At 41.0% G+C, this 26302-nt stretch overlaps 1 protein-coding gene across 7 annotated transcripts in view; it reads right to left on the minus strand.

Moving 5' to 3' along the window:
- Nucleotides 1-26302, minus strand: part of ASPH (aspartate beta-hydroxylase) — a 222074-nt gene that overhangs the window by 26320 nt on the left and 169452 nt on the right. For all 7 annotated transcript variants that reach the window (XM_060610597.2, XM_060610603.2, XM_060610599.2 and 4 more), the window contains 3 exons: nt 23961-24059; nt 21763-21852; nt 15930-16067 (listed from right to left, as the gene is read on the minus strand). In XM_060610597.2, coding sequence (XP_060466580.1) covers nt 15930-16067; nt 21763-21852; nt 23961-24059 — 327 coding nt within the window. The remainder of the gene's footprint in view (nt 1-15929; nt 16068-21762; nt 21853-23960; nt 24060-26302) is intronic.

Here is a 26302-nt window from a genome sequence, read left to right on the forward strand (position 1 = left end):
GTATCATTGCCTAAGCACAGCAATGATAATGAGGATCTTAAAATCTTCTCTTTGTTTCCAGCTTCTGGAAATTTCCTGGAACTATGCCTTAGTGTAAGTGCTGGTCACTTACCTGTCCCTTCAATATGGAAACTCACATTTTTCAGTTGTATTTCTTTAATAATTTCTTCTCCATTCCTTCCCTATTCTTTCTGGAACTTCTTTGGTTTGTTAAATTGAGCTTCTAGTTTTCCTAACTTCCCTGTTTTCCTTTTTTTTAAAAAAAAAAAAAAAGTGTTTTTAATGTTTGTTTATTTTTGAGACAGAGAGAGACAGAGCACCAGCCGGGGAGGGGCAGGGACAGAGGGAGAATCTGAAGCAGGCTCCAGGCTCTGAGCTGTCAGCACAGAGCGCGACGCGGGGCTTGAACTCACACGCCGAGAGATCATAACCTGAGCTGAAGTTGGACGCTTAACTGACTGAGCCACGCAGCCGCCCCTAACTTCCCTATTTTCAATTTGTTTTTTGTTTTCCCTTCTGGGAGATTTTCTTGACTTAGCTTCCAGTGCTGTTATGAAATCCCTACTTTTGCAAATCATATTCCGTACATTTCTGAGACAGCACTATTTGGGTCTTGTTTCCTTTCCATAGTATCCTACCTATTCTTTTTTCCAGTTCCTCACAGCTCTGAGGGTCTTATAGATATTATTTGTGTTGGCATCTGCTTCAGGCGTTTTCCGTTTCCCCTGAGCTACAGCACTCCTTCTGTTTTGTTCTTTATCTTCTTTCACACTGGGTGTCCTGCAGGAACTGAGACAATGATCGGGAGGTGTGAAAGGGGAGGGTCTAGGGTTGGCAGGCCTCAGGCTGGGTGGGTGGTTGGGGGCATCATCAAGCCAGTTTTTTCACTGAGCATCTGAAACGAAGGCAGAGAGAGGCCTGTTCTTGGAGGCCATGCAAGTGCCGTAGTAGCAGCTACCTTCGATTCCTTCTCTTTGGAAGCCCCTCTGCCATCACTTGGGTTTGAGCTTTCTTGGGCTCGCCAAGTCAGATACTTCTCTCTTACATTTTCAGAAGACAAACAAAAAAACATGCTGACGCTGTTCATCTGTTATTGTCTCTCTCCTGCTTTTTTTTAAAGTCATTTTTAAAAAATTATTTTATTATCATTTAAGAGATTTCATGTGGGAAGTATTAAATGTATCACTCAGTTCTGCGTAATCTTTCTTCACTCATATACTCTACAGATCTCTAAATGTGGATTGTTATTTATTTACCTTCTTTTCTCATAGGCTAGAAGGGACTTGTGATATATAATCTGACCTTCCAGTAAAACTCAGAAACAAAATCTTATTAGCCTGCAAAACCCTTTTTTAGTCCCCGGAATGCCTCTTCAAAACCTCACCACACTCAAAGTGATGACGTTTCACAGGACAGAGACAGGCAGTAGAGAGAAGAAAAAAATTTCTCGACATCATATTTCACATTTTAAATCCAACTCTGCTACTCCATATATTGATTGATTGTCACCCTAATTTCTTTTCACCTCTTGGGTGGTGAACGCCCAATTCCACGATGTGGTCAGATGATGACAGAATCGATTATGATGCTTGAAGTCTGACATAAGATCACTTTAATTTCGTCTTAATCAAGCAGCATTCACCTAACTGAGCTTTAAATATTTTTTTCTATGTAGGAAAATGGAACCGCTCAGAGAAATGTTTTTGCTAAGGCAGTAAGTAAACACTGCAGATTGCTAAGTAAGGAGACTTTCTTCACTAATGGTATTAGCTTGCGTAGGCTGCCATAGCATATAAATACCGCAGACCGGGAGAGTTAAACAATAGAAAGCTATTGTGTCACAGCTCTGGAGGCTGGAAGTCCAGGGTCAAGGTGTCGCAGGGTTGGTTTCTTTTGCACTCTCTCCCCCTGGCTTGTAGAAGGCCATCTTCTAGCTGTGTCCTTACCTGGTTTTTCATCTATGTGTGCCCACATCCCTCTACATGTCCAAATTTCCCATTCTCGTAAGGACGCTAGGCATACTGGATTACAGCCCACCCCAATGGCTTCATTTTAACTTAACTATGTCTTTAATGACCCTGTCTCTAAATACAGTCCCATTCTGAGATACTGGGGATCAGGGCTTGAATTTGGGGGAACACCGTCAACACAGAACGCGAATGTACATCCAAGTTAGAACTAGTTCCAACTAAGAGAGCAAATAACAGATGGAAGGGGATGAGGAATAAACTCACATCAACATGGAAAACTACATTTATAGGAACGAAATAAAACATAGTCATGAAAAAGGCAGGAAAAGCAATGCTTTCAACATGTGGACAAGACAACACAAGAACTCTTAGAGCTCAGAGTAACATAAAAAAGATTAGGTAAGTAACTGTATGATTAGCTGTTAGGAAAAAGGGAAGTGGCAAAACGCAGAGAGAGGCAATTGAGAAGTCCCAGAGATATGTACGTACCTTGTAAGGTTCTGACTCTAAATTCAGAGATGGCATGTGGCCAATGACTATGCTAGGCAAAGTTTGTGCATTGTTAACAACAGGACCTTAGAACAATATGTACCAAATGTTATCTAATTGGCTATGAACATGTTATAGTTAATCGTTTGGGGAATTGCATATCTAATTTTTGGGGAGATAAAATTCAGCTTGAGTCCTAGCCCAAACATGTCTATGCCTTACACCATGATCATGAAACAACGGGTAGCATATCCTAGATAAGACATGAGTTGGACTTTGCCTTCGAGAGAACAGCCCAGGGTGGAGGGCATCTCTCTGAGCACTGAGCTGAAGTTACGCAATCACAGCAAATGGCACAGTGAGTATAATGTTCTCACAGCAAACTGCCTTTACGAGAATTTTAATAAAATCTCTGGGGAAATTAGTAGCATTTAAAAAAGCAATCTCTTGCTGGAACGAATGCATTTTAATCAGATTTCCTATTTTTCAAGTTTGAACAGAAAGATAACAGGAAGTATCTGACATTTCTTATTGTGGCAATAGATGAGGACCAACTGAATGAGAAAAGCAAAGGCTATTTATTCACAGCATGCCATAGCAAGGGAGTCGGCCACCATCACTTGTTGTGGAAGAGAAGCAGGAAAGCTTAAACGTAAAAAAAAGAAAGGAACGGTTCCTGGGTACCCTGAGTGTAGGCTGCTGGAAGGTAACTAGAAGTGGGCGTCCGATGTGATTGGTTAGGAGGGCATTTCTGGTTTTCTTGGGTTGGTTCTAAGTTGGAGGCAGGGGTAAACATTAAGGCGGCTGTCAGTTATTAATCAAGTCCTGGCCATCTGGGGCCAATTGTTATAGAAGTTATTCTTTAGATTCCTGGATTGTCACTAGAGATTGTTATCTGGCTACTCTGGCTTCCTGCAAGTCTGATTTACAGCAGGCTGGCTTCCTGGGTTATTTATTACAGAAAAGGGAGTGGTTTCCTAGGCAGTTTGCTGCAGGTTGTGGGTCAAGGTTCTAGTTTTACGTATGGTCTGGATGCCGTCTGTACATTCAGTCGCTCATTATCCTTACTGAAGAAAAACGGCAAGATGAGGCACCCAGCACGGGGCAAGAGAAGAGTCTTGGAGAATGGGATTTGGCTATTTCTAGAAAGTGGCTGAGAAAGGGGTGTCCACTACTAGGATAAAGGAGAAAAGACAGTCCAGGTTACCAGGGGAAACATTCAGCCTGAGGGCTTCAGGGAGCAAATGAGATGCATATTCCTCATATCATAGGCCAGACTGGCAGGCACTGGGCCAACATTTTTAGAGGAAATTAAAAGGGGACACAGGGACCGTCTCCCTTTCCTGTTCCGTCTACAGGGAACAGTGCACTGCGCTATGTTCTAGACAAGCAAAACCCCCCAAGTCCCTAATATCAAGAGACAAGAGTGTGACAGGAAAATATCGAGGGGCTAGGATTCTGATGGGAGGCTTTCTGTGCATATATACAATAAATCACTTATCTAACAGATAAACAGATATCTATAATATGTATGTACATACGTATATGTAAGACATTGACCTGTGTGGATGCGTACTAAGACACAGATCATGACCAACAGGATTCAAAATTTTGGCACAGCAAATAGAGTACCATCCTACAGATACAGTTCACAATTTTTCTGAAATATTAAACACTGCACTGTGAGTTCCCAAAGAGAGTCACAGATAAAGACCATTTTTAGACATTCTTTTTTTCACTGACAAATACTGAAAACATGCTGATTCCATCTGGAGAAGGAAAACAACCTTTCGGTTTGAAATAATTAAGAGAATGTAAAATATTTTATTCTTTCGCTGTGTTGCCAAAATCGTCATCATACGCCAGTCTAGAAGCTCAGCAGAGTGCTGACTCTTGTTAAGGGCTCCTGTGCAAACACACACAGGCACACGCAGCATGGAGGGTTTTCACTGGATTGTGTTTTGTTTTGTTTCATTTTTTTTTTTTTAACGTTTATTTATTATTGAGAGACAGAGAGAGACAGAGCGTGAGCAGGGGAGAGGGAGACCCAGAATTTGAAGCAGCTCCAGGCTCTGAGCTGTCAGCACAGAGCCTGACGTGGGGCCCGAACTCATGGACCAAGAGATCATGACCTGAGCCGAAGTTGGACGCTTAACCGACGGAGCCACCCAGGCACCCCATGTTTTCAGTTTTGAGCCTCATTAAAACCTTGCAGAAGAGAAACTGACGTAATTATTTTGAATTTAGAGATTAAGAAACTGAGGCTCAGAAAGTGAAATGACCCTCCTGAGGGGTCAGAGCTGAGAAGAAAACTAACGTTTTCAACTGCGGAGCCCCCTTTAGAAGCTTCCCTTTGAGTCACACCCCCTTCTAACTCTCCGAGTTCTCTGGACCCTACTGACATTGGGTTGTCATTTTTTTGTGTGTGTGAAACCATCACTGGAATCCTCAAAGTTTAACGTTTGATTTAGAAAAATAGGATTAAACTATTATGTTAATCTTAAGGAACTGCTTTGAGCACTTCTTTGTCTTTATAGGACGATACCTACTTTCATATAAAATTGCTTATCTTCTTAATTTACAGCTTAATGCCACTGTAAATCTGACACTCTTGCTTCTTTCTTAATCCATTTCATTTCAAAAGCAGTTCAGTGGAAACATTCAAATATTTAATTGCACAGACAGAAATGTTGAATAGACAGAAATGCTGAACCACTAACATATTACTGTATAAGTCTTATTTTTGTCAGGTTGACGTTATTCTTACACAATGGGTTTCTTAATTAAAAGCCACAGTCTGAAGGAAAAAAACACGGAGAGTAGCGTTTTAATCAATCATTCTTATGCACTGTGTCGTGCCATCAGAAAAATATTACTGGGCACTCCTCCAACTAATATAACTACAATATGAGGAAGGGGAAACTTGTCTGTGATGCTATTTGCTTCAGAGCAGGTGCTCTGAATAACTCAGAAAAAGGATGCAAAACTTTTCCTTTGGCCCGTGATGAATGCAAAGAGGTATCAGGAAACACAAATACAAAAGGTGTCTTTTAAACTATAGTTTTCAGTTGCTGTTCGCTGTTGTTGAGTTTTCAATGTTAGGACAGTGATTTCTATATTAGGAATGGAGTAGTGTACATCAAAAAGCTAATCTCAAAAGGGAAGAGGAAAACTCTGACGGTATGGTGGCTTTTCTCTGGCCAGAAGAGATATTTTTTCTATTTATAACCTAGCAAAGACTTTAATCCATTTGTTTCAATTGCTATGTGAAATACCCCTAAAGCATTTATAGCTTTGATATTTGCGATTTGAGCAGCAACCAACATGCTTTTAATGAAAATACACCTAAAAGAGAAAACTCTACTGGGATATTTTTTCTCTAATTTTTTTTCAATCAGTTGCCATAGCCTCTTACCACCCCCAGTGCACCGAGTTGCCAAATTGCAAACTACAGAAGGAGGGAAAACAATGAACATTCAACAAAAGGGAAAAACACAGATAATGCATTGTCCCATGCCTTCAAGAAAACTGTACAGTGCGAAAAATTTAAATGGAAATGTGCTATCCATGATAGTTAATTGTCATATGAGGGCCAAAAGGATCCTAAAAAGATTTTGGCCAAAAAATGGGGTGTGTGAGTGGCTCAGTCGGTTAATTAAGCCTCTGCCTTCGGCTCAGGTCATGATCTCAGTTTGTGAGTTCGAGCCCCGCGTCGGGCACTGTGCTGACAGCCCAAAGCCTGGAGCCTGCTTCAGATCCTGTCTCCATCTCTCTCTCCCCCTCCCCTGCCCACGCTCTGTCTGTCTCTCTCTCTGAAAAATAAACGTTAAAAAATTTTTTTTTAAATGTCAGCTACCTGATCTAGAAAGTTTCCACTTTAAGATGCTAATACCCAATCATGGGTTGGGCATCTTTGCATGTTATGTAATTTGTATGTTGTGAAACTAGACATTTTAGATAATGTGGCAACTCTAGAAATCCAAAATATATACAACTTGAAAGTGGAAGGAATATTGATGTGCAAGTGTTTGTCAACTAAATGGTCACTCGCCCTGGATTTCCTTACACAGCAGGCTCTCTCTTGTCACAGTCATTATTGGCAGATGGTCACCTTGAAATTACTTTCTTATTTGAAAGTCATAACCAGACACAACATTAACATTTTTACCAGGAAAGACAGTTAGCAAGTAATGCACTGAGTTTCAAACACAAGATGTCACACACTCTAAGATTCTGTGCTGCTGGGGACCCTGCGATCGATGCACAGGTCCTGCTTTTCTTCTTAAATAAAGAAGAACTTAAAGCAGGCAGGGCTGAAATCAAGAAGTCTAGGTAAATAGGATTTTGAAATACAGGGTTGACAAAAAGGAGGACTTGAAACTAAGAGCAGACGCCAGTAACTCTGAGGGCAGAGTGGGCTACAGAGAAGGTATGGACCTTTTCATCATGCCAAAAGTAAGTGCTTACCCATTAGCTGTCACTCCCTCATCCCATCTCCTCAGTCCCTAGCAATCACCAATCTACTTTCTGTCTCCATGCATTTGCCTAATCTGGACAGTTCACATAAATAGAATCACGCAAAATAGGTGGTCTTTTGTGACTGTTTTCTTCCACTCGGCGTAATGTTTTTTAGGGTTCATCCATGTTGTACCACGCATCAATACGTCATTTTTTTTTATTGCCATTGTGTAGTTATACCACATTTTGCTTACTCATTCAATCATCATTTAGATTGCTTCTACTTTTTTTGCTGTTATAAATAATGCTATTGCGAACATTCATGTACAGATTTTTGGACGAATGTACGTTTTTGTTTCTCTTGGGTATATACCTAGGAGTGGAATTGCTGGGCCATGATTACCCTGTTTAGCTTTTTGAGGAACTGCCATACTGTTTTCCAAAGTGGCTGCGTTACTTGACATTCCCAGCAGCCATGTTTGAGGGCTCCAATTTCTCCTTGTACTTCCTAACACTTGTTAATGTTCATCTTTTTTGTTATAGCCATCCTAGCGGGTGTTAAGAGGTATCCTGTGGTTTTGATTTGCATTTCCCTAATGATGAATAACATTCAGCATCTTTTTTTGTGCTTCTTGGCCATTCATAGATCCTCTTTGAAGAAATGTCTATTCAAATCTTTTCCCATTTTAAAACCGAGTTGTCTCTGTATTTTAGAGTTAAGAGAGTTCTTAATATATTCTAGATACAAGTCCTTTGCCAGATAATGACTTGCAAATATCACCTCTCATTCTGTGGATTTTATTTTCACTTTATTGCTTGTGTTCTTTGAAACACAAGAGTGTAAGTTTTAATGAAATCTGATTTCTCTATTTTGACTTCTGTCATTGTGCTTTTGGTGTCATATCTAAAAAAAAAAAAACAACACTGCCTAACTCAATGTTATGAAATTAATTTCTATGTTTTCTTCTGCAAGTTTTATACTTTTCCTTCTTACATTTAGGTCTATTTCCATTTTTGGTGTAGAGTATGAGGTAGCTTCATTTTTTTTGCAGATTGATATTCAGTTGTCCAACCTGTCCTTTTGTGAAAAGACAATTCTTTCCCTGTTGCACTGTCTTGGCACCCTTATCAAAAAAGCAACTGGTCACAAATGTAAGACTCTCAGTTCTATTTTATTGATCTATATGTGTACCCCATGGCAGTTTTAAAAATCAGATGTAAGAAGAGTGACGAGGGAAAAAAATGTACTCTTTTATGTTTACCCATGGGGTTATCTTTTGGAATGCTCTTTTTTCTTCATGTGGGTTTAAGTCATCATCTAGTGTTTTCATTTCAACTTGAACATTTACCTTTTGTTGGGGAGCTGGTCCACCAGCACAAAACTCTCCCAGTTCTTATTTCTCTAGGAATGTCTTCATTTCTCCTTTATGTTTGAGATTATTTTGCTAGCTATGGAATTCTTTTTATTTTTCTTTCCGCATTTAAATGTCACCCCACTGCCTTCTGGACTCTGTGGTTTCTAATGACCACTTAGCTATTAATCATATTGAGGATCCCTTTTCCACAAGGAGTTCTCTTTCCCTCTGCACTTTCGAGAGACTTGCTGTGTTTTGGCTTCTGACAGCCCGAGAAGCGTCTAAGCATATTTTTTGAGTTTATCGTACCTGAAGCTCACTGAGCTTCTTGGGTGTGTCACGTAAGCTCTTTCATCTAACTTGCTAGGCTTTTGGCCACTATTTCTTCCAATAATCTTTCTACCACCTCTCTTTCTTCTCTCCTTCTGAGGATCCCATTACACATATATCGTTATACTTGATGGTGCACAAGAGATTGTGTTCTTCATTCTCTTTTCTTTCTGTTCCTTAGTATGAATAATCTTAATCAACCCAACTTCAAGTTTGATGATTATTTCTCCTATTAGCTCAAATCTGCTGCTACGCCTCTCTGGTCATTTTATACTCAAGGTGTTAGTACTCTAACGCTCCAGATTTCCCATTTGGTTCCTTTCTATATTTCTATGTCTTTATTAATATCCTTTATTAAATGAACTATCACTGTCATAATTTCCTTTAATTCTTTAGATATGGTTTCTTTCAGTTATTTGGGCACATTTATAACATTGATTTAAAGCCTTTGTCTAGTAAGTTCAGCATCTAGGCCCCTCACGAACAGTTTCTATGGACTGTATTTTCCTGTAACATATATACTCTTCTGTTTTTTTGTGTGTTATGTAACTTTTGTTGAAACTAGACATTTTAGATAATGTGGCAACTCTAGAAATCAGATCTGCCCTCCTCCAACATTTGTTGTTGCTGATTTCCGTTGCTGTTGCTACTTGTTTGTTTGGTGACTTTCTCGGATTAATTCTGTTAGGTCTGTCACTCTATTGACATGCATGACCACTAAAGCCTCTTCTGGGTTAGTTTGATGGTCAGCAAATGCATGGCCAGAGATTTCACTGATTGAATTGAACTAGTAACTCTCCCCTCTTTGTGGTGAGAGGCTCTGCGTGCGTTCTGGAGCATGCCTGCAATACCCAGGCAGTTTACAACTCTGCTTTCTTCTTCACTTCTTGCCTCCGCGGAGCCTCAGTCAGCCAAAGGCAAAGGACTGTGATCCCCTTGATATTTCCCGGGCATGTACCCTAGAGTGTACACGCACTGGAATATACATCCCCGGCAATACGTCAGAACTTTTCAAAGCCCCTCATGGGCATCTTGTTCATCAGATTTTCTTTGTCAAACATTTTTCTTTGCCTCAGTTGGTACAACTGCCTTGGGCAGCTGTGGTATTTAAAAAATGGCCACTGATTGTTTTGACTAACATCCTGGGACAAAGCTGTACTTAAGAGCGAGATCAAATAATAACACTGTCCTGAGCAGCACAAGATACGTCAAATAATGGTAGTGCTCTGGATACGAAACTTTGCAAAATGCCCCAAACCTAATCTGGTGACAGTAATGCCCACAAGGCTGTGGTCTTCACAGCTAGAGTTGTAAGACTGCCAGTTTTCAAGGCTATCTGGAGGTGGGGAGGAATGGATGAGAGTAAGTCAAGTTACTATCCCACAAATCCTTCTGTTCTTACTGAGGTTGAGCACATTTTCTTGAATAAATGTTCCTCAAATGGCTGCAACTCTTTGGTTAATGTACAGAGCTCTGCAGAAGTTGATTTCAATGTTTTTTCTCAGTGCTTTCATCACAGAGTTACAAAGATATTCCCTCGGTCATTCCAAAATCCTGTCCCATCCCCCAACAGTTTATAAGAGTAATTAAATACTTGAAATTTCAACAGGAACTCTGAACACTCTAAATATCCTTACCTATCATACAAATTTCTAGAAAAGAATTTCTAAAGAAATTTCTAAAAATTTCTAGAAAAGAATACCCTTGTCCCTTGTTCCTGAAATAGGGAGAGAAGATCTCTTTCTTCTCCAGGCAGCCCTCTGAGTGCAGTGGCAGTATGAGACAATTTCCCCTACATTCAGGAAAGGCCAAAAAGGATGCTGTGCCGATTGCTCATACGTACGAAATAGAAGTGGTAGGATTTTTATATCCCTGGGACTTCCGACACAACTATGAAACAACTTGAGAAAAGAAACTTTATTATAGAAACTTATACAACAAATCCCATTTGTGAGTACCTACCCTGTATCAGATACTGTGCTAATCACGCATGAATGTGACAGACACAGCCCTGCCATCTTAGGGCACATGATCTCAGGGGGCTACAGGGAATTAAAGAGGCTGTTAGAATACTGCATAAGTACTTAAAAATGATGTATAAGGTGCTTTTGGACACATGCAAGGAAGGACCTCTACCTTATCCTCCTAAAAGAAATGACCACTTCTCTAACATCTGAAGGATAAACAAAAATTGGCTGTCAAGGGGATAGAAAAGGAGGAGAAAATGAAGGGAGACACGGGCGAGAGACTATCACATGGGATGGTCTGGTGGGAGGAGGAATTTTGGCTGAATTAAAAATAGTAAAGGGCAGTACTAAGAAATATGGACAGAGCAGTAAACCTGGGATTTTGGGAAAAGCTGAATCCCTGACCAAAACCATATAGTTGGAAAGGAGTATTAACCATGGGATTACATGGTGAATTAACTTTCACATTGAATGTTAATGTCTCTAGGCAGCTGGAGATAGAACAAAATGAGTGAAAAACTCATTTCGGGAGCACAGCTTTGGTTGTAACAAGAAACTTTCATGGCAGTTGAACCAAAGCGAGGAAGGTTTTTTTTTTAAGAAAATGAATGACAAGAAAGAGGAGAAAGCAGAGAACAGTGTTTGAATCTGAGTGCATGTCCACAGTCAGCAAGGGCACTGAACACTGGAGGTCACTGTCCAAACATTTGATGTGTCTCCTCCTCCTTCCTGACAGAACCCTGATTTAGTTCAGATGAGGGAAACAAAGGCAGAAGGAAATGGTAGATAAAATTAAATGTCTTTATAACCTGAAGCCCATTGACAAATATTTGAGGTAAATACAGAGTGAAACATTCCTCCAGGGACTCCCTACTCTCTTAATGTTAATGCTTTCCTAAAGGGAGAAAGGACTTCAGCTCAGCAATAGCAAGGCCCCCAGTATCTTGTGAGTCTGCTTTAGCATATGAAAGTCCTTTTGGAAACCTTCCTTTTTTCTTACCCTCCCCCAGCTCCCAGGTATATAATCAGTCACTCCTCACAACCTTGGTGCAGCTCTTTCTGCCCACAACTCCTATCGCCCTGCTTTAATAAAACCACCTTTTTGAGTCAAAGGTGACTCGAATTCATTCTTGGCCATCAGCTCCGGACCCCCACCACCACTCCAAAATCATTTGGGTGTTCACTTCCTCTCAGATAATCCATTCAACTTAAGAGAAATCTGACCTCTCCCTGGCTTCAGGAGTTGATCTATTGGTTTAAAGATAATGTCACAGCCCCTTGACAGTAATTCATCCAGAAGGGAAATGTGACTTAACTAGCTCAATCAGACTGAAGGAAAATATTTTTGTTCCCTGGTTGATGGAGAGGTACACTCTTCCTCCAGCTGGAAGCTTGCTGTCCCAGCCTGCTGCCAGCTTCCTGGTCCCTCAGACTCCTTTGTAACTGTGAATGCCCATGTGACATGGTTATGACCACCAGGACGAGGTCTGCTAGGAGGTTTCTAGAATGCCATTTGGGCCTGGCGTGGTGGTTCAACAACGTTATGAAGCTCTCAAACACTTTCTAACCTTTTGTTTCAGGTGCTGCTGGCAGCCATCTTGACATAAGCCAGCACAAGGATGAAGCTAGCTGGGGAGGAAGTGAAGACACAAGAAAACCTTCTGCCTGGGTGCACAACCTCTAAAGTCTGCCCTACTGCTAGGCTTCCTTCACCGGAGTCAATCAAATTCCTTGTTACATAAGCCAGGTTCCAGTTGCGTTTCTGTTCCTTGAACTCGAAAGCATCCAAAAAGCTATAGTTGGGAAATAAACTCACAAAGAGACCAGGAGATAAAAGATTAGACGGTAGAAAGAGAATCAGAAGAGCTCAGTGTGATACAATCTGAGACAGGATGAAATTTCACAATGGAAAGAACCGCTGACAGTGCTAAATGTAGTAGATTTATCCAGGAGGATGTTTTTCCTTTCCTAATTCTGCTTTGGATATAGAACCTCTTTAAATCCAACTGTAGGGGCGCCTGGGTGGCTCAGTCGGTTAAGCGTCCGACTTCGGCTCAGGTCACGATCTCGCGGTCCGTGGGTTCAAGCCCCGCGTCGGGTTCTGTGCTGACAGCTCGGAGCCTGGAGCCTGTTTCAGAGTCTGTGTCTCCCTCTTTCTCTGACCCTCCCCTGTTCATGCTCTCTCTCTCTCTCTCTCTGTCTCAAAAATAAATAAATGTTAAAAAAAAAATTAAAAAAATAAATCCAACTGTACTCCTTGTCACCATACCACGGTTTTCTGGCTTATTAAATATTTAAAATCTAACTGATGGTGGCCTCTTTACAATTGGAGATGATTATAGTGTGCTTTTACAAAGAAATACAGAATAAATATAGTCGAGTAATGCTTATTTAATGTAAGTAAACCGAAACCACCCTGAGCCTTTTTCTCCCCAAGTAGAAAAAATTCATCAGTGAAGACTTAGAAATCTTGCATACTTTGTTCAAGATGTTCTTTAACAAACAACAACCACAGCAAAATGGAAAAATGGAAAACACCTGAAAGTAGAGAGAACGGTATAAACTTCCATATATCTATGACTCAGAGTCCAAAGTGATCAATATTTTGTTACTCTTGCTTTTCCTCTCACCTCTCCCGGGAGTAGCTACACTGGCTGGTGGTAAGAACAGCCCTCTAGTTCTCACCTACTTGCTTTCCCCTATCTGAGTGGGAGGGGCAGCTGTCTGCCAGACTAGCATCACTGCCTGCAGTCTAGGCCAGCACAATGGTCCAACCTAATGTGCTTTCCAAAAGTGGACATATTCTGAGTATAAATGAAGAGAAGGAGGAAAAGTAGCTGGGGGTAAGGGAACGAACACATAGGTTCTGGAATGGAGGGAATGGAGGGAAAGCCAATATTGTATTAATGCCTCAAAAGAGGCTCAGGGCAAGAGATGATATTGTCTCTTAGCTCAATTACACCAGATGCCTGAAAAGGTGAAGCCATATATTTCTAGGGCAACTCATACTTTTGGAACCTGATGAGATCTAATGGAGGCCTGCCAACTTGAGCGGCCTTGCCCTGGGAGATATTTTCAAATGATATGATGATGAACTAGACTAATTATTAGTGACTGAATGGAACTCTAGTAATGTGCCAGTATCTATTAACTGTTATGATCCTTTGTTATACAGGATGCATAAAAACAAAACAAAACAAAACAAAACAAAACAAAACAAAACAAAACAAAACAGGGGGTGACCTGTGGTATCAGGTTCCTGGCACTGATCTTTGTCTCAGATTCCTGGCACTCAGCTCCTTAAAACCCTTAGGACTTCCTGAATTACAGGAGTGTCTTGTCATTTAAATAAAGCCTTTTTGAGCAAAACTGAGTTTATGTTAATGAGGTGACTTAGAATGGGGCCCCTTGATAACCTCAGGATGGTCACCAAAAAGACCAAATGGTTGAAGGGTTAGAACTTGTAGCCTCACCCACCAGCCCCCAGGACAGGGTAACAGGTATTGTCAATTAAGCTCTATAAAAACTTGAACAAGATTTGCTGAGCTTCTGTGTTGATGAAAGTGTCCACACACCAAGAGACAGCAACATCCCAGTTCCATGGGGACACAAGTTCCTGCACTCAGAACCTTCTGGACCTTATCCTAGGTACCTCTTTATCTGGCTGTTCATCTGTATCCTTTATAACATCCCCTTCACAATAAATGGATAAACCCAAGCAACCATTTCTGAGTTCTGTGAGCCACTCTGGCAAAGCAATCCAACCCAAGGAGGGAGTTGTGGGAAACTCCAATTCATGGCCAAATCAAAGCACAGGTGGCTGCCTGAACTTGCAACTGGTGTCTGAAATGGGGGCAGTCTTGGGAGACTGAGCCCTTAACCTGTGACTTGATGCTCTCTCCAGGCAGACAGTGTCAGAACTGAGTTACATTTGTAGGACACTCAGCCAGTGTCCCCTGAGAACTGGAGAATTGCTTGGTGGTGTTGGAAAACACGTATCGGAGGAGTAAAATCAGCTGACTGAGCAGCAGAATGTTATGTCTGAACAACGTCTATATGGCAGTTAGATTCTCAAGCTGGACGGAAGCCCATCGAACCTATAAGGCAGATGACATCTTCTACATTTTGAGTAGAAAACAACATTATTAAAACTATGAGTTAATTTACCTCCCATTTTATTAATACAGGTAAGAAGAAGAAAGAGCTTACCAAAGCAACAGTAAACTTCTGACCAGCCTCTACCAAAATCATAGACATTCTTACTGTTTGGATTTAATCTACCAAAACAAAAGCTTCCAATTTCTCTCTCTCTCCCTCTCTCTCTCTCTTTGGCATTAAATTGTTAGAATCACTTAGCGATTCTCTATCCTACAAATCTGCCACAACATTTTCTAAAAATATTGCCTTTTTTTTTTAATAGACTCAGAAGTAGTGGTTCCCCAAATATAGCCCAGGGATACCTAGGGTATTCCTTGCCCTTCAAGGGGGTCTGTAAGATCAAAACCATTTCCTTAACAATACAAGGATGTTATTTGCCCTTTTCATACCCAAATCTTTCACGGTGTACAATGGAATTTTCCAGATGCTACCTGACATATGATAATAATACCACTCTAGATGACATATATGTGAAGTAGATGTGAGAATCCTGTTTTGTATTAAGCCAGACATCAGAGATGTATAAAAATATAAAACAATTCCACGTACTGCATATTTTTGTTTTGAAGACAAAGTTACTTTTTAAGTTATTTATATTAGCATGTAATGAAATGTTTTAATCTTTAAAGAATTCATAAATAGTACATTTCTTTTTAGTGTTAATCTCGAATAGTTAGACTGACAGACACAACCCCCCATATACAGGCTCCTTGGGGTGCTCCGTAAGTTTTAAGAGTGTCAAGGGTTCCTAAAGTCAAAATGTTTGAGAACTGTTCTTCAAGAAAAATTCCTTTCTTCCCCGTCTAAACTGACCTTTTTTGGGTAACGGGAGAAAAGATTCTTTTCCAATCTTTTTTTTTTCAAGTTTATTTTTATTTATTTCGAGACAGTGAGCTAGAGAGCGAGCAGAGGAGGGGCAGAGACAGAGGGAGACAGAATCCCAAGCAGGCTCCATACGGTCAGCATACAGCCTGATGAGGGCCTCGAACCTACAAACTGCGAGATCATGACCTGAGCCGAGACCACGAGTCGGACGCTTAACCACCTGAGCCACCCAAGCGCCCGTCTTTCACCAGTCTTTTTGCAAATGTCACTGGATATAAAATCAATCTCCTCCCTGACATTCCTCTACATGGTAGGCATTCTCTGATTCTGAGTAGAAAACAGACAACGATTCGTGGGCACTCACGTGAAGCACTCACCTTCACCAATTCTGTGTAGCCCGTTTCTTTTGGGGTCCACCATGGCTGGGCTTTCAGTCCATGCACGTTGTAGAGGGAGCGCTGCCACACAGATGCAAAATGTCCCCTCTTGTGCCCAAGCTCGTACCACTTATAGGCCTGAAAGGACAAAGAGACTGAACTACAAACGAAGCATTTTTATTAATTTAAAACTACAGTGTCATTTTTTAAAAAATTTTTTTATCGTTTTTTATTTTGGAGACAGAGAGAGACAGAGCATGAACAGGGGAGGATCAGAGAGAGGGAGACACAGAATCTGAAACAGGCTCCGGGCTCTGAGCCATCAGCCTAGAGCCCGACGCGGGGCTCGAACTCACGGACCGCGAGATCGAGACCTGAGCTGAAGTCGGACGCTTAACCGACTGAGCCACCCAGGCGCCCCTGAAGTGTCATTTTTGTAACATGTAAATAAACAGCTGCTAGTCAGGTGCCCAAATCTGTTAACACTGGCCAGAATACGATCATTTGATTGGGTTTCTGCTCATGACCCACGATGACAAATGCATGTATGCATTTTAGTTTCACTCTGAGGCTTTATGCTCTTGCAACGCAGGGTTCATGCTGCGATAACTGTGCTCTTCCTTGGAGTGTCCAGCACAGAGTCTAGGACATATTTGTCAAGCGGATAAATAACATAAGAAACCATAGCGGATTGTATCTTTTGGCTTTCATTTCTCAAGTTCTAAGTTTCCCTTAAAAGGAAAGGGCTAAGGCTAGGATTTTAATTTCTTCAAAGACGTCTGCATTTACTGAATCGGATTGCTAAAAAGAAATGTTACGTCTTTTCCCATGCACTTTCTTTCCAAGTCCCCATTCCAGAAGCCGGCCCCGAGGTGGCGGAGCACAAATCCTCCATTAAATTAAGCAGACAGAAGGGAAATATCATTCTGAGCTGGCCATAAATACGGCGGTAGCCTACAGTGGACTTTTTTTAAGGGGGAAGTTTTGTTCCTTTTTTGGGTTTTCTGCCGCCATGAGGAATAACACTTGTGGCTTTCATCTAGTCGTAACATGAGGCAACTTGCCTCCAAGAAGACTAGCCTTTTCAGGGACAGCTGGCTGCAGGGTGTGCTGCTCCATAGGTCTCCTTCGAGTGACGCCCTCACCATATGCTCCCCAGGGGCCCTCCCCACGGGACTGCTGCACCGCGCAGTCCCCACTGTCTTCGGGGTGGAAGGCCCCCCGAGGGCTGTACTTACTAGTACTGCCTTCATGACTGCAAGTCTGCATAACGGTTGCTTTGGAAGAGGGCGTTCGAATACAAATTCTGATCGCTTAAACAGAGGCATTTAATATCAGGTGGGTGAAGAAGCTATGCAAAAAGAGTATCTTCATAAAACTCCAGATAGACTTAATTAAAAAAATATTTTTAAGCTTTATTGTTTTTAATTCATTTTGGAGAGCAAGAGAGAGAGAGAGTGCATGGGAGGGGCAGAGAAAGGGGGAGAGAGTCCCAAGCAGGCTCCACGCTGTCAACGTGGAGCCCGACGTGGGGCTTGAACTGAGATCATGACCTAAGACGAGATCAAGAGTCGGACGCTCAACCAAATGGGCCATCCAGGCACTCCAACTCCAGATATACTTTAATGTAAAGACTAGTACCTTTTAAAGGTCTTAAAATTCTTAGGTCAAAATTTCCTTCACTAGAAAAATCAAGCGTGGTAACAGTACCACGTCATATGTTCAGTAACACTTTTCAGGTTATTGCTCACTTTTACATGTGTAATTGCATTTGATCTCTTTAATAACCTCAAATATCTCCATTTTACAAATGTTGAAGCTAGTATTTAAAAAGGCTAAATATGTTGGGGCACCCGGGTGGCTCAGGTGGTGATCCCAGGGTTGTGGGACTGAGCCCTGTATCAGGCTCTGCACTGAGGGTAGAACCTGCTTAAGACTGTCTCTCTCTCTCTCTCTCTGCCCATCCCCCACTTGCACGTATGCTCTCTCTCTCTAAAATACAAAAAGGAATTAAAAGAAATTTTTAAGAAATCAGTAAGTATTTTGAAGTATAACCCAAGGCTCTAGCAACTTCATCCATTCTCCTTCTATATTCCTATCATTAAAAAAGAAAAAAAAAACTATCAGAAGTGATATTCTTATTTATCTCTCTCCATAATACCTCAAGTTAAGAATATATATACTCATCATTCTTACATGTCTTCCTTGAAATACATGTTAAGTTGTAGCCATAAAGTAGTTTCTTTAAAAGCCCGAAACTTAAAGTGGCTAGTCATTGCGTGAATTTTGTTTTTGAATTTTGAATGGAATTTTGAACTTTGCGTTTTACTTTTGAAATCAATTTGACTATTTTAGTTATTTCTGTCCAATTTAAATTTAGGATCTCATTTCCTACACCGTTCAGTGTTAAAAGTGAACAACAATATGAATTACCACAGTTGATTTTTTTTTTGAAATGCTTATTTTTGAATCAGGCAGTAATTCATTTTATGGGCCAGGCACAATGTCAGAAGGGAGAAAAAAAAAATCTTCTAGAGAAACCAAAACAGCAAAGCTCATAGCTCTAGTTCAGGAGTTAAAAGTCACAACGTAGTCCCAGACCTAACATTCACCCTGCCGGATGCCTGGGCAAGTCGTTTCACCCACAGTGTCAGGTTACCGCTATCGCCAAGGTCTCTTCTCACACTCAAAGCCAGTCCTACTGGACCCTTTTTTTGTACCCCTCTGCTACTTAACTTTTCAAGAAACAAAACTGTGACAGTGATGCGTCAGGAATTTTAAAAAATCATCTTCAATGAAGGTAAAATAATCTTCAATTATGTAGAGGACCCAATGAATTCAGTCAGGCTGCTTTCTTACAATACAAATTGCTAGAAAATCAATGATCAAGTTAGAATCCTCTGAAAATTCTCTCTTTACTCTTTCCCTTTTATACCTCTAATCAAGGATATGAAAATAAACAGAAAGATCACCTGTGGATACCTTCTTACATGTGTTTTATATTAATGTCTCCTATACTTCAAATTCTTGCCAGGTATGGTTTACACACACACACACACACACACACACACACACACACTCCCACAACACAGAAACAGTATATCAAAAGATCCCCACTCTGAAAAGCCCAGGCCCCGTCTGGGGCACAGGCCTGTCAGGTGTGACCCCAGCTGGAGCCTGTGCCCCTGGAGCTCTGTGCACAGTGGGGCACATGAGCCACACTTGTGGTGAGGACGGCTGGCTGCGGCTGGACCGTGAAGGACTACGAATGCCATCACTTGGACATATGACTTTATTTGTAATTTTGCACCGTACGGTTTTTGAGCACACGATGTCCTGGAAGAAAGTAAGACAAAAGCAATGAACAACAGCCAGGCTTGTCCAGCCCTCTCCGAGGCTGACAACACTGACCGAGCAAGCGGGAAGGTGAGATGGGTGCCAGAGGCTGGGGAAGTGAACTTCCCCAAACGTGGCCCCGACTGCGCAGGAGAGAAGTTGGCAATATCATCAAATGAGAGATGGAGCCCAGGAAGAAAAACAGTTTAGAAGAAGACAAGTGAGCTGTCTCTGTGACCTTGCGTGGTGCCACCACACAGGCAGCAGACACAGAAATCCTGACTTTGAGTAGGAGACCAGCTAAAATGTGGATTTGTGCATTAATGGAAATACTGAGAACAGCTGCAGGTGAACTGCTCTAAGACGATCATGGTTTAGGGGCGCCTGGGTGGCTCAGCTGGTTAAGTGTCCGACCCGTGATTTTGGCTCAGGTCATGATCTCATAGTTTGTGAGTCAGAAACAACCCTGTTAGAAAAACCTTCTTCAAAAACAATTTTATTGTCAGCCTCTGCAGCACAGAAGCTGTGAGTTTGGTCCTCTTTTGGTGCCTGAGCAGAGCCCCATGCATCGGAACATGAAGGATGGTTGCTTCCCAATTTGTAAACTCAGGGCATGACAGTCAATTCACAATACCTGATATCGAGAATACACTAACGCGGGTTTCCTATAGGCTTATTTTTGTTCTCCTGTAAGGATGAATCCCAGTGAATTTTTTAAATTCAAGAACTGTGGTGTTCTTTGCCATCTTGATGGTAATTAAGCTGATAGAACAGTCCCATAGGTTCAAATCCCAAGCCCTCGACAAATGTTTAGTAGTGAATTCTTTGCCCTTGAAGTAAGGGCTGTTTTCATCTAAGATGTGAGAAAAAAAATCACAGACTTCTTTTATCTGTCTTTGCCCTGGACCCTAAGAAGTTCAAAGATAAATTAATTAGTGACAATTACATTTATAGCAATCAGACATGAACATTTATCCAGTGTTAGATATTATAGCAAAATCTTTTTTATCCTTCTCATTCAAAAGAGGTACCAGGGATTTATATCTAAAACAAGGAACACAAAAACGAGAACTGATCAGTGAGTTATTTTCCTTTCTTCACGTCTAATGTCTCATTTTATTCCAGTTGACTGACTGGTAGGTTAGAGGAGAAAGGGACAGATGCATAGAAATGTATAAAGCAAACTGACAATCATCCAAATCTCTCTTACCGCAAATCAGTTCATGTCTCTAGCTGGCAATTACCCCATCACAAAACCCCCTGCTCTTATGAACCCTCAAGTGTCAAGATACCTCCACGTTCTTATTAATTTTAGAAACCTGACGCTCTGTTATCTTTTATTTTTATCCTTTAAGCCTACTGCATTTTACTACGTATGTGGAATGCAATGGTTACAACGATTCAGTGTCTCGCTTCGCCCTTTTGCCTCTGACTGTAAGGAGAGCCCACTCTAGAGCCTTGTGATGATGTAAGACGGAAAAGGTAGGCTTCACTCTCCACCAACAGCCTGTAAATCATGGTGATTGTTGACAATTTGGTAACTTCAGTATATGATGTCATGATTAATAATCTCAAGTTATGTTTAAAGAAGCTGACACGGTACTCAGAAAAAAGCAGTAATCACAAAGAAAACACGTAATTTGGTTTAGCTAGTACATTTTGTGTATCAGTACCTGTCATTACTCTAGCTATAGGTATTCATCTCAAACTTGGCATTAAATACCAGAAGGTAATTTACATAATTAACCACTGAGTTCAGTGTGCTTAGGGATCAGTTGAATAAAGACTTCATTCTAAAAATAACTACTTTTTAAATACCCCAAATAAAATAAAAACAAATCTAGATATATTGTTAAAAGATATTTAAGCAATTTCAGACATCTCTTCGTTTCATAATTTTAAAAATATTTTTTCAGGACAATGCTTATGCTTTATGCACACAGACACACACATGTGCACACACACACACACATACACACATATACACGTACTAAATGAGAGGCTGGTCTCATGATTACTCAGCTAGTTTCTTAAAAGAAACTATAAGAGTCAAAAATCCCCAAAATTCTTTCTAGGCTTGTAGGAGTTGTTGGGTTGCTTTTTAAGAAAAGTTTAAATAGCTAAATAGTTTTGGCGTGCCTGGGTGGCTCAGTCAGTTAAGCATCCGACTCTTGACTTTGGCTCAGGTCACAATCTGGCAGTTTGTGGGTTCAAGCCCTGAGGAGAGCTCTGCACTGACAGTGTGGAGCCTGCTTCAGGTTCTGTCTCCTCTCTCTCTGCCCCGCCCACACTCATGCTCAGGCTCGCGCTCTCTCTCTCTCTCTCTCTCTCTCAAAGATAAATAAACTTAAAAAAATAGCTAAATTGTTTCAATCACCACCTTCAAAAGTCTACGCTCAAAATATTTTTTCAGTTGTTAATTTCTCCTAGAATTACCCTCCCCACCCCACCTAGTCTACCCTCTGTTAAGAGAACAAAAACTTCACAAACTCATTACCTCTTTGTCCCCAACCCTCTGCATGGCATCCCCCAGGTGGAAGTAAAACCTGCCATCGTCAGTGCCGGGGTCCCCAGATTCTATTCCTTCCTATAAAAAGGACAGTGTTAGCATTTAATGAAAAAATTAAATACCAGCTTTTGTTCATTGATTTACTTAATCTTTATATACCATATAAAAACCTAAGGAGCAGAAAAGTTCATCTCAATATTAAAGTTTGGCAATTAGGTTACTGGTCAACATTTACAGTGCAAACCCAAAAAGAGGTCATAAAGCTTAATTTAACAATAGATTTGCCATAAATTAACAATCTCCTAGCCCATAAAATTAATATATGAATCATCTCTGTGGAAACTATCATATTTCAATATCCCAAAGAATTTCTTGACTGGGTATCTATCCCATTTATTTTGCTCTCCAAATCTGACCATATGTCATCTGGAGGCTTCTTATTCCTAAACCAAAATGTTTAGTTGCTCATAAAATGTTTGAAGTGATAGAGACCTAAATGCAAATAGTGTTTCATTCTACTCAAAACAAATGCATCCTCACCTTTTAATGAAATCTTTTACAAAACTTACAGTTAGGATTAAAGCCAGCTGGAATCTTCGAAAATGTAGCTGTTATTAAACAAATCCTATGCTAAAACATTTAGCTGATTTCTGCCCTGTCTCCCGCATAAGGACTGAATTGAGATGTGTATACACAACAATAACAATAGCAAAAAAAAGAGAGTGAGAGAAAAAACATTAAAATAAGAGAGTAAATTTAGAAAAGCATAAGAAGGACAGAAGTAAAAAAATATTTAAATATCAAGAATTTTTTTCTAAAAATCTGCATTTTCAGGTCTCTTCATGAGAAACCCATTATCTTTACTAGGAAGAAATTTTATTTGCATAATGTTGGAAGGTAGCAGCGAGGAACAGAAGAATCACTCAGGAGAGGAGGAGAGCTGTGATCGGGGCTCTTGACTGACAGGTTAACTAACAGACCCCGTGCTCTGTTTCCCCATCTCTGAAGCAAGGAGGGTACTAATAGCCCCTTATTATGTCAAAGGAAATGTAAGGGGAACACTTTCAATCAGAGAAACCCACATGCCCAGAGGGTCCTGGCAGAGAATGTAAAGGTTTGCAGAGGCCTGGTGACGGCCAAGGCAGACTGGGGGGTGCGGGCCACCTCAAGGGGACAACACTGCTCTTCTCCAATGCTGGGATGTGGGCCAGATGTGATCTTTCAAGAGAAATCAGAAATGCATGATTATATAAAACGCTCAGATTCTTAACTAAAGCAAGCAATTTAAAATTGTTTTTAATAGAACTGTGCTGGCCAAATAAAATATGCAAGTTATTTGCAATCAGTGGTTTGCTATTTGAGAGCTCTGATTTAAGTCATGTGAAAAAGAGAGATCATGGAAGTGTGATATATACTGTTACTTAAAAAAAAAAAAAAAGTTCATAGGTATTCCACCAGCTACCTGTCTAATATGGTAGCTGCTAGCTACATGTTACTATTTAAATGAAAATGAAAGTTAAAAATTCAGTTCCTCAGTCACATCAGCCACATTTCAGTTGCCCAATAGCCACATACGGCTAATGGCTACCATACTGGAACATACAAACAAAGAACGTTCCCACTGTGACAGAAAGTTCTACTGAATAGCCCTTAGCTAGACCAAATGTGATTCTGGTGTATCTGCAAGGATTCAATTAGATATACAAGGAAAAAAAAAATGACAGCATATTTTAATCTGAGTATTTGAGCTATCAGGTTTTTTAGGGTTTGACCTATTCAGGTGCCATTTGTTACCATACTTTATGTAGGTTGCCATGAGCCCTTGTTCAACCTAGACTGAATGTATAATTATATTATAACAGGAACATTTAATGCATTGCCCATATTCCAAAGTATTACATTAGTAATTTTGATCTACCTTTCCCATTTCAATAAAAACTAGTAACTACAGTGTTAGGAACTTCTTCATAACGTCTTTTCCAAATAATCTCTGCTCGTATGGTTGACATTTCTACATCCAACACTCTCAATCACTGCCCACGAATGTCATGGCCAGAGGGTGCACATTCTGAAGATGAAAGTACTCCGCGGTGCATGCCAATTAGTCGACAATGCATAATCAAGGGAATCCAAATGACTCAAAGGAATCAGAAGATGAAAAAAAGAGGAAAGGCAGGGATAGTTACCTTTAAGTAGGGAATGCTCTCAGCAATTTTGTTCTGCGCCTTCAGGATAAAGCCATAATGCACTTTAGCAAAGCCATCGTTAGGCGTCACATTCAGAACCTAAACTCAAAGAAAATGGAAAGCTGTTGTGACTGATACACATTCTACAAATGGCTGTCAAAGGAAATTTTAATTAGCTTTTTGCTGTGCTTGGGTCCACATTATGATGTTACAGCTTAAAACACTACAGCGTTTTGTCTCATTGCGATATTAGGCTTCAACACCCCCATTTCTTGTCAACTCAAAAAGTTTGCACATCTATCCATCAGTTCTTCATGAATGAAGAAATCTGGGCGCCTGGGTGGCTCAGTTGATTAAAAGTCCAACTTTGGTTCCGGTCATGATCTCACAGTTCATGGGTTTGAGCCCCGCATCAGGCTCTGCGCTGACAGTTCTGTGTGCTTCAGATTCTGTGTCTCCCTCTCTCTCTCTCTGCCCCTCTCCCTCTTGCACTCTGTCTCTCTCTCAAAAATAAACATTAAAAAAATTTTTTTAAAGGAAGGAAGACTACAGTGAAAAGGCAATGACCATTAAAGCATCAATTGAACAATGCAAATCAGCAAAGTATGTGTCAACTGATATGACCTGAATATTTTTTTTAGGGATCAGGGAAAAACTGCTTTAAATTTGCTGTATTTAAAGTCAACTCTCAGTGGTTATTATACCTTTCTTTATGTACGTGCTTTACACATTGCCTTAAATAAGAGACAATTTAGATTTTTACAATCTAAATTTCACAATCCATTTATTTAACACAAATTTCTTGAATGCCCAGACCGTTTTAAGGACTGAGGATGAAGTGACAAGCAAATCCAATAGTCTGTGATAAAACCTAAGTAAATATTTAATATACATCGAATCCCTACTATCATATGCATTTATTATGATTAAAGATAAATTATGCAACATGCCTCCAAGTTAAATATTAGCAGGGAGAAAGCAAAACAACAACATTCCCCTTTGAAGCTGCCCAGACAAACTAATTCATGGAACAAAAGCGAAAGCCAACGGTTTGAGTTGAGGGAGCATAAGACGAATGTCCTGAATATCCCGTAGCTTCTCTTCATCCTTCAGCCTGAGTGGGGAAAGGGAGTAGCAGCCAGCCTGGGCTCTGTACCCAGGACCAAGTGAGTAAGGGAGACGGGACGCCCTGCCCTTCAAGAGTCCACAGTGCATACTGCTGATACTTTATAAATTTTCGGTTCCTGTCTGGTCCTGCACCTCCTCCACGCACAAATCCAGTCAGCACCAGCTTCCCCATATATTCAGAATCATGCCCCTGCCACTTCCTTCACCACTGCCACCCTGCTCTACGCCTTGTCACCTCTCCCCTGTGTTCTCACACAAGACTCCTAACTGCTGACCTTCTGCACCACCAGCCTGCTCTCCTACAGCCTGTTCTCCACAGGGGCCCTGAAGGAGCTCACTAAATCCTATGTCAGACCTCATTCTTTTCCTGTTCAGAACCCAGATGGGTTCCATGCCACTCAGAGTAAAAGACTAAGTTCTAGGGATGGTCTCCTGGGCCTCCCTTGAGCTGGGCCTCTCTACCTCTCTGGCTTCCTCTCCTAAGCCCCTCCCACCAGCCAACCTAAGGCACCTTGGACTCCTTGCTGCTGCACAGCAAGCCAAAGGCACCCCTGCCTCAGGACCTTTGCATGTACAGCACTTCTTTGCCTCAAAGAGTCTTCTCCCAAACATGGAAATGGCTCACTCTTCACCTTGATGAAATCTGTGCTCAGAGGTCACCATCTTGGTGAAGCCAACCCCCAACCACCCCCTATAAAACAGAACCAACCTCCCATTTACTAGTCACTCTCTTGACTTTTATTACGCTGATTCTTTTCTTTACAGTGCTCATCACCATTTGACTTATTATTCTGTTATTTTTCCCGCTAAGGCCTCAGCTATACAGGGATTTTGTCTGCTGCACTCACTGCTGATCCCTGGGGCTTACAACGGTGCCCGGCACATGGCAGGTCATCAAGAAAGCTGTGCTAACTGAATGGGTGAGTGAGTGCCAGGCTGTCCTCCTAACCAGATTTCTGAAAGCACAGACTCTGTTTCTTCTTCACCTTCCAAGCACCTGTTACTGAGCAAGAGTACAATAAATGTTGCTGGAACTGAACTGAGTTGAGGCCACTCATGTTTCTGCCAGCATAAGGGGACTGTTATATGAGGGGACTATTATAATGATTGCAACCACACAGATGGCATTTCTATCTCTTCAGACCCACAGTCATCCTCTCAGGTAATTAACAAATGTATTCATTTGCCAGATATTTTAGAATATACAGAGTTCT

Source organism: Panthera onca, chromosome F2 (genome assembly GCF_046562875.1).
Source record: "Panthera onca isolate mPanOnc1 chromosome F2, mPanOnc1 haplotype 2, whole genome shotgun sequence".
In the NCBI taxonomy this organism is placed as follows: Eukaryota; Metazoa; Chordata; class Mammalia; order Carnivora; family Felidae; genus Panthera; species Panthera onca.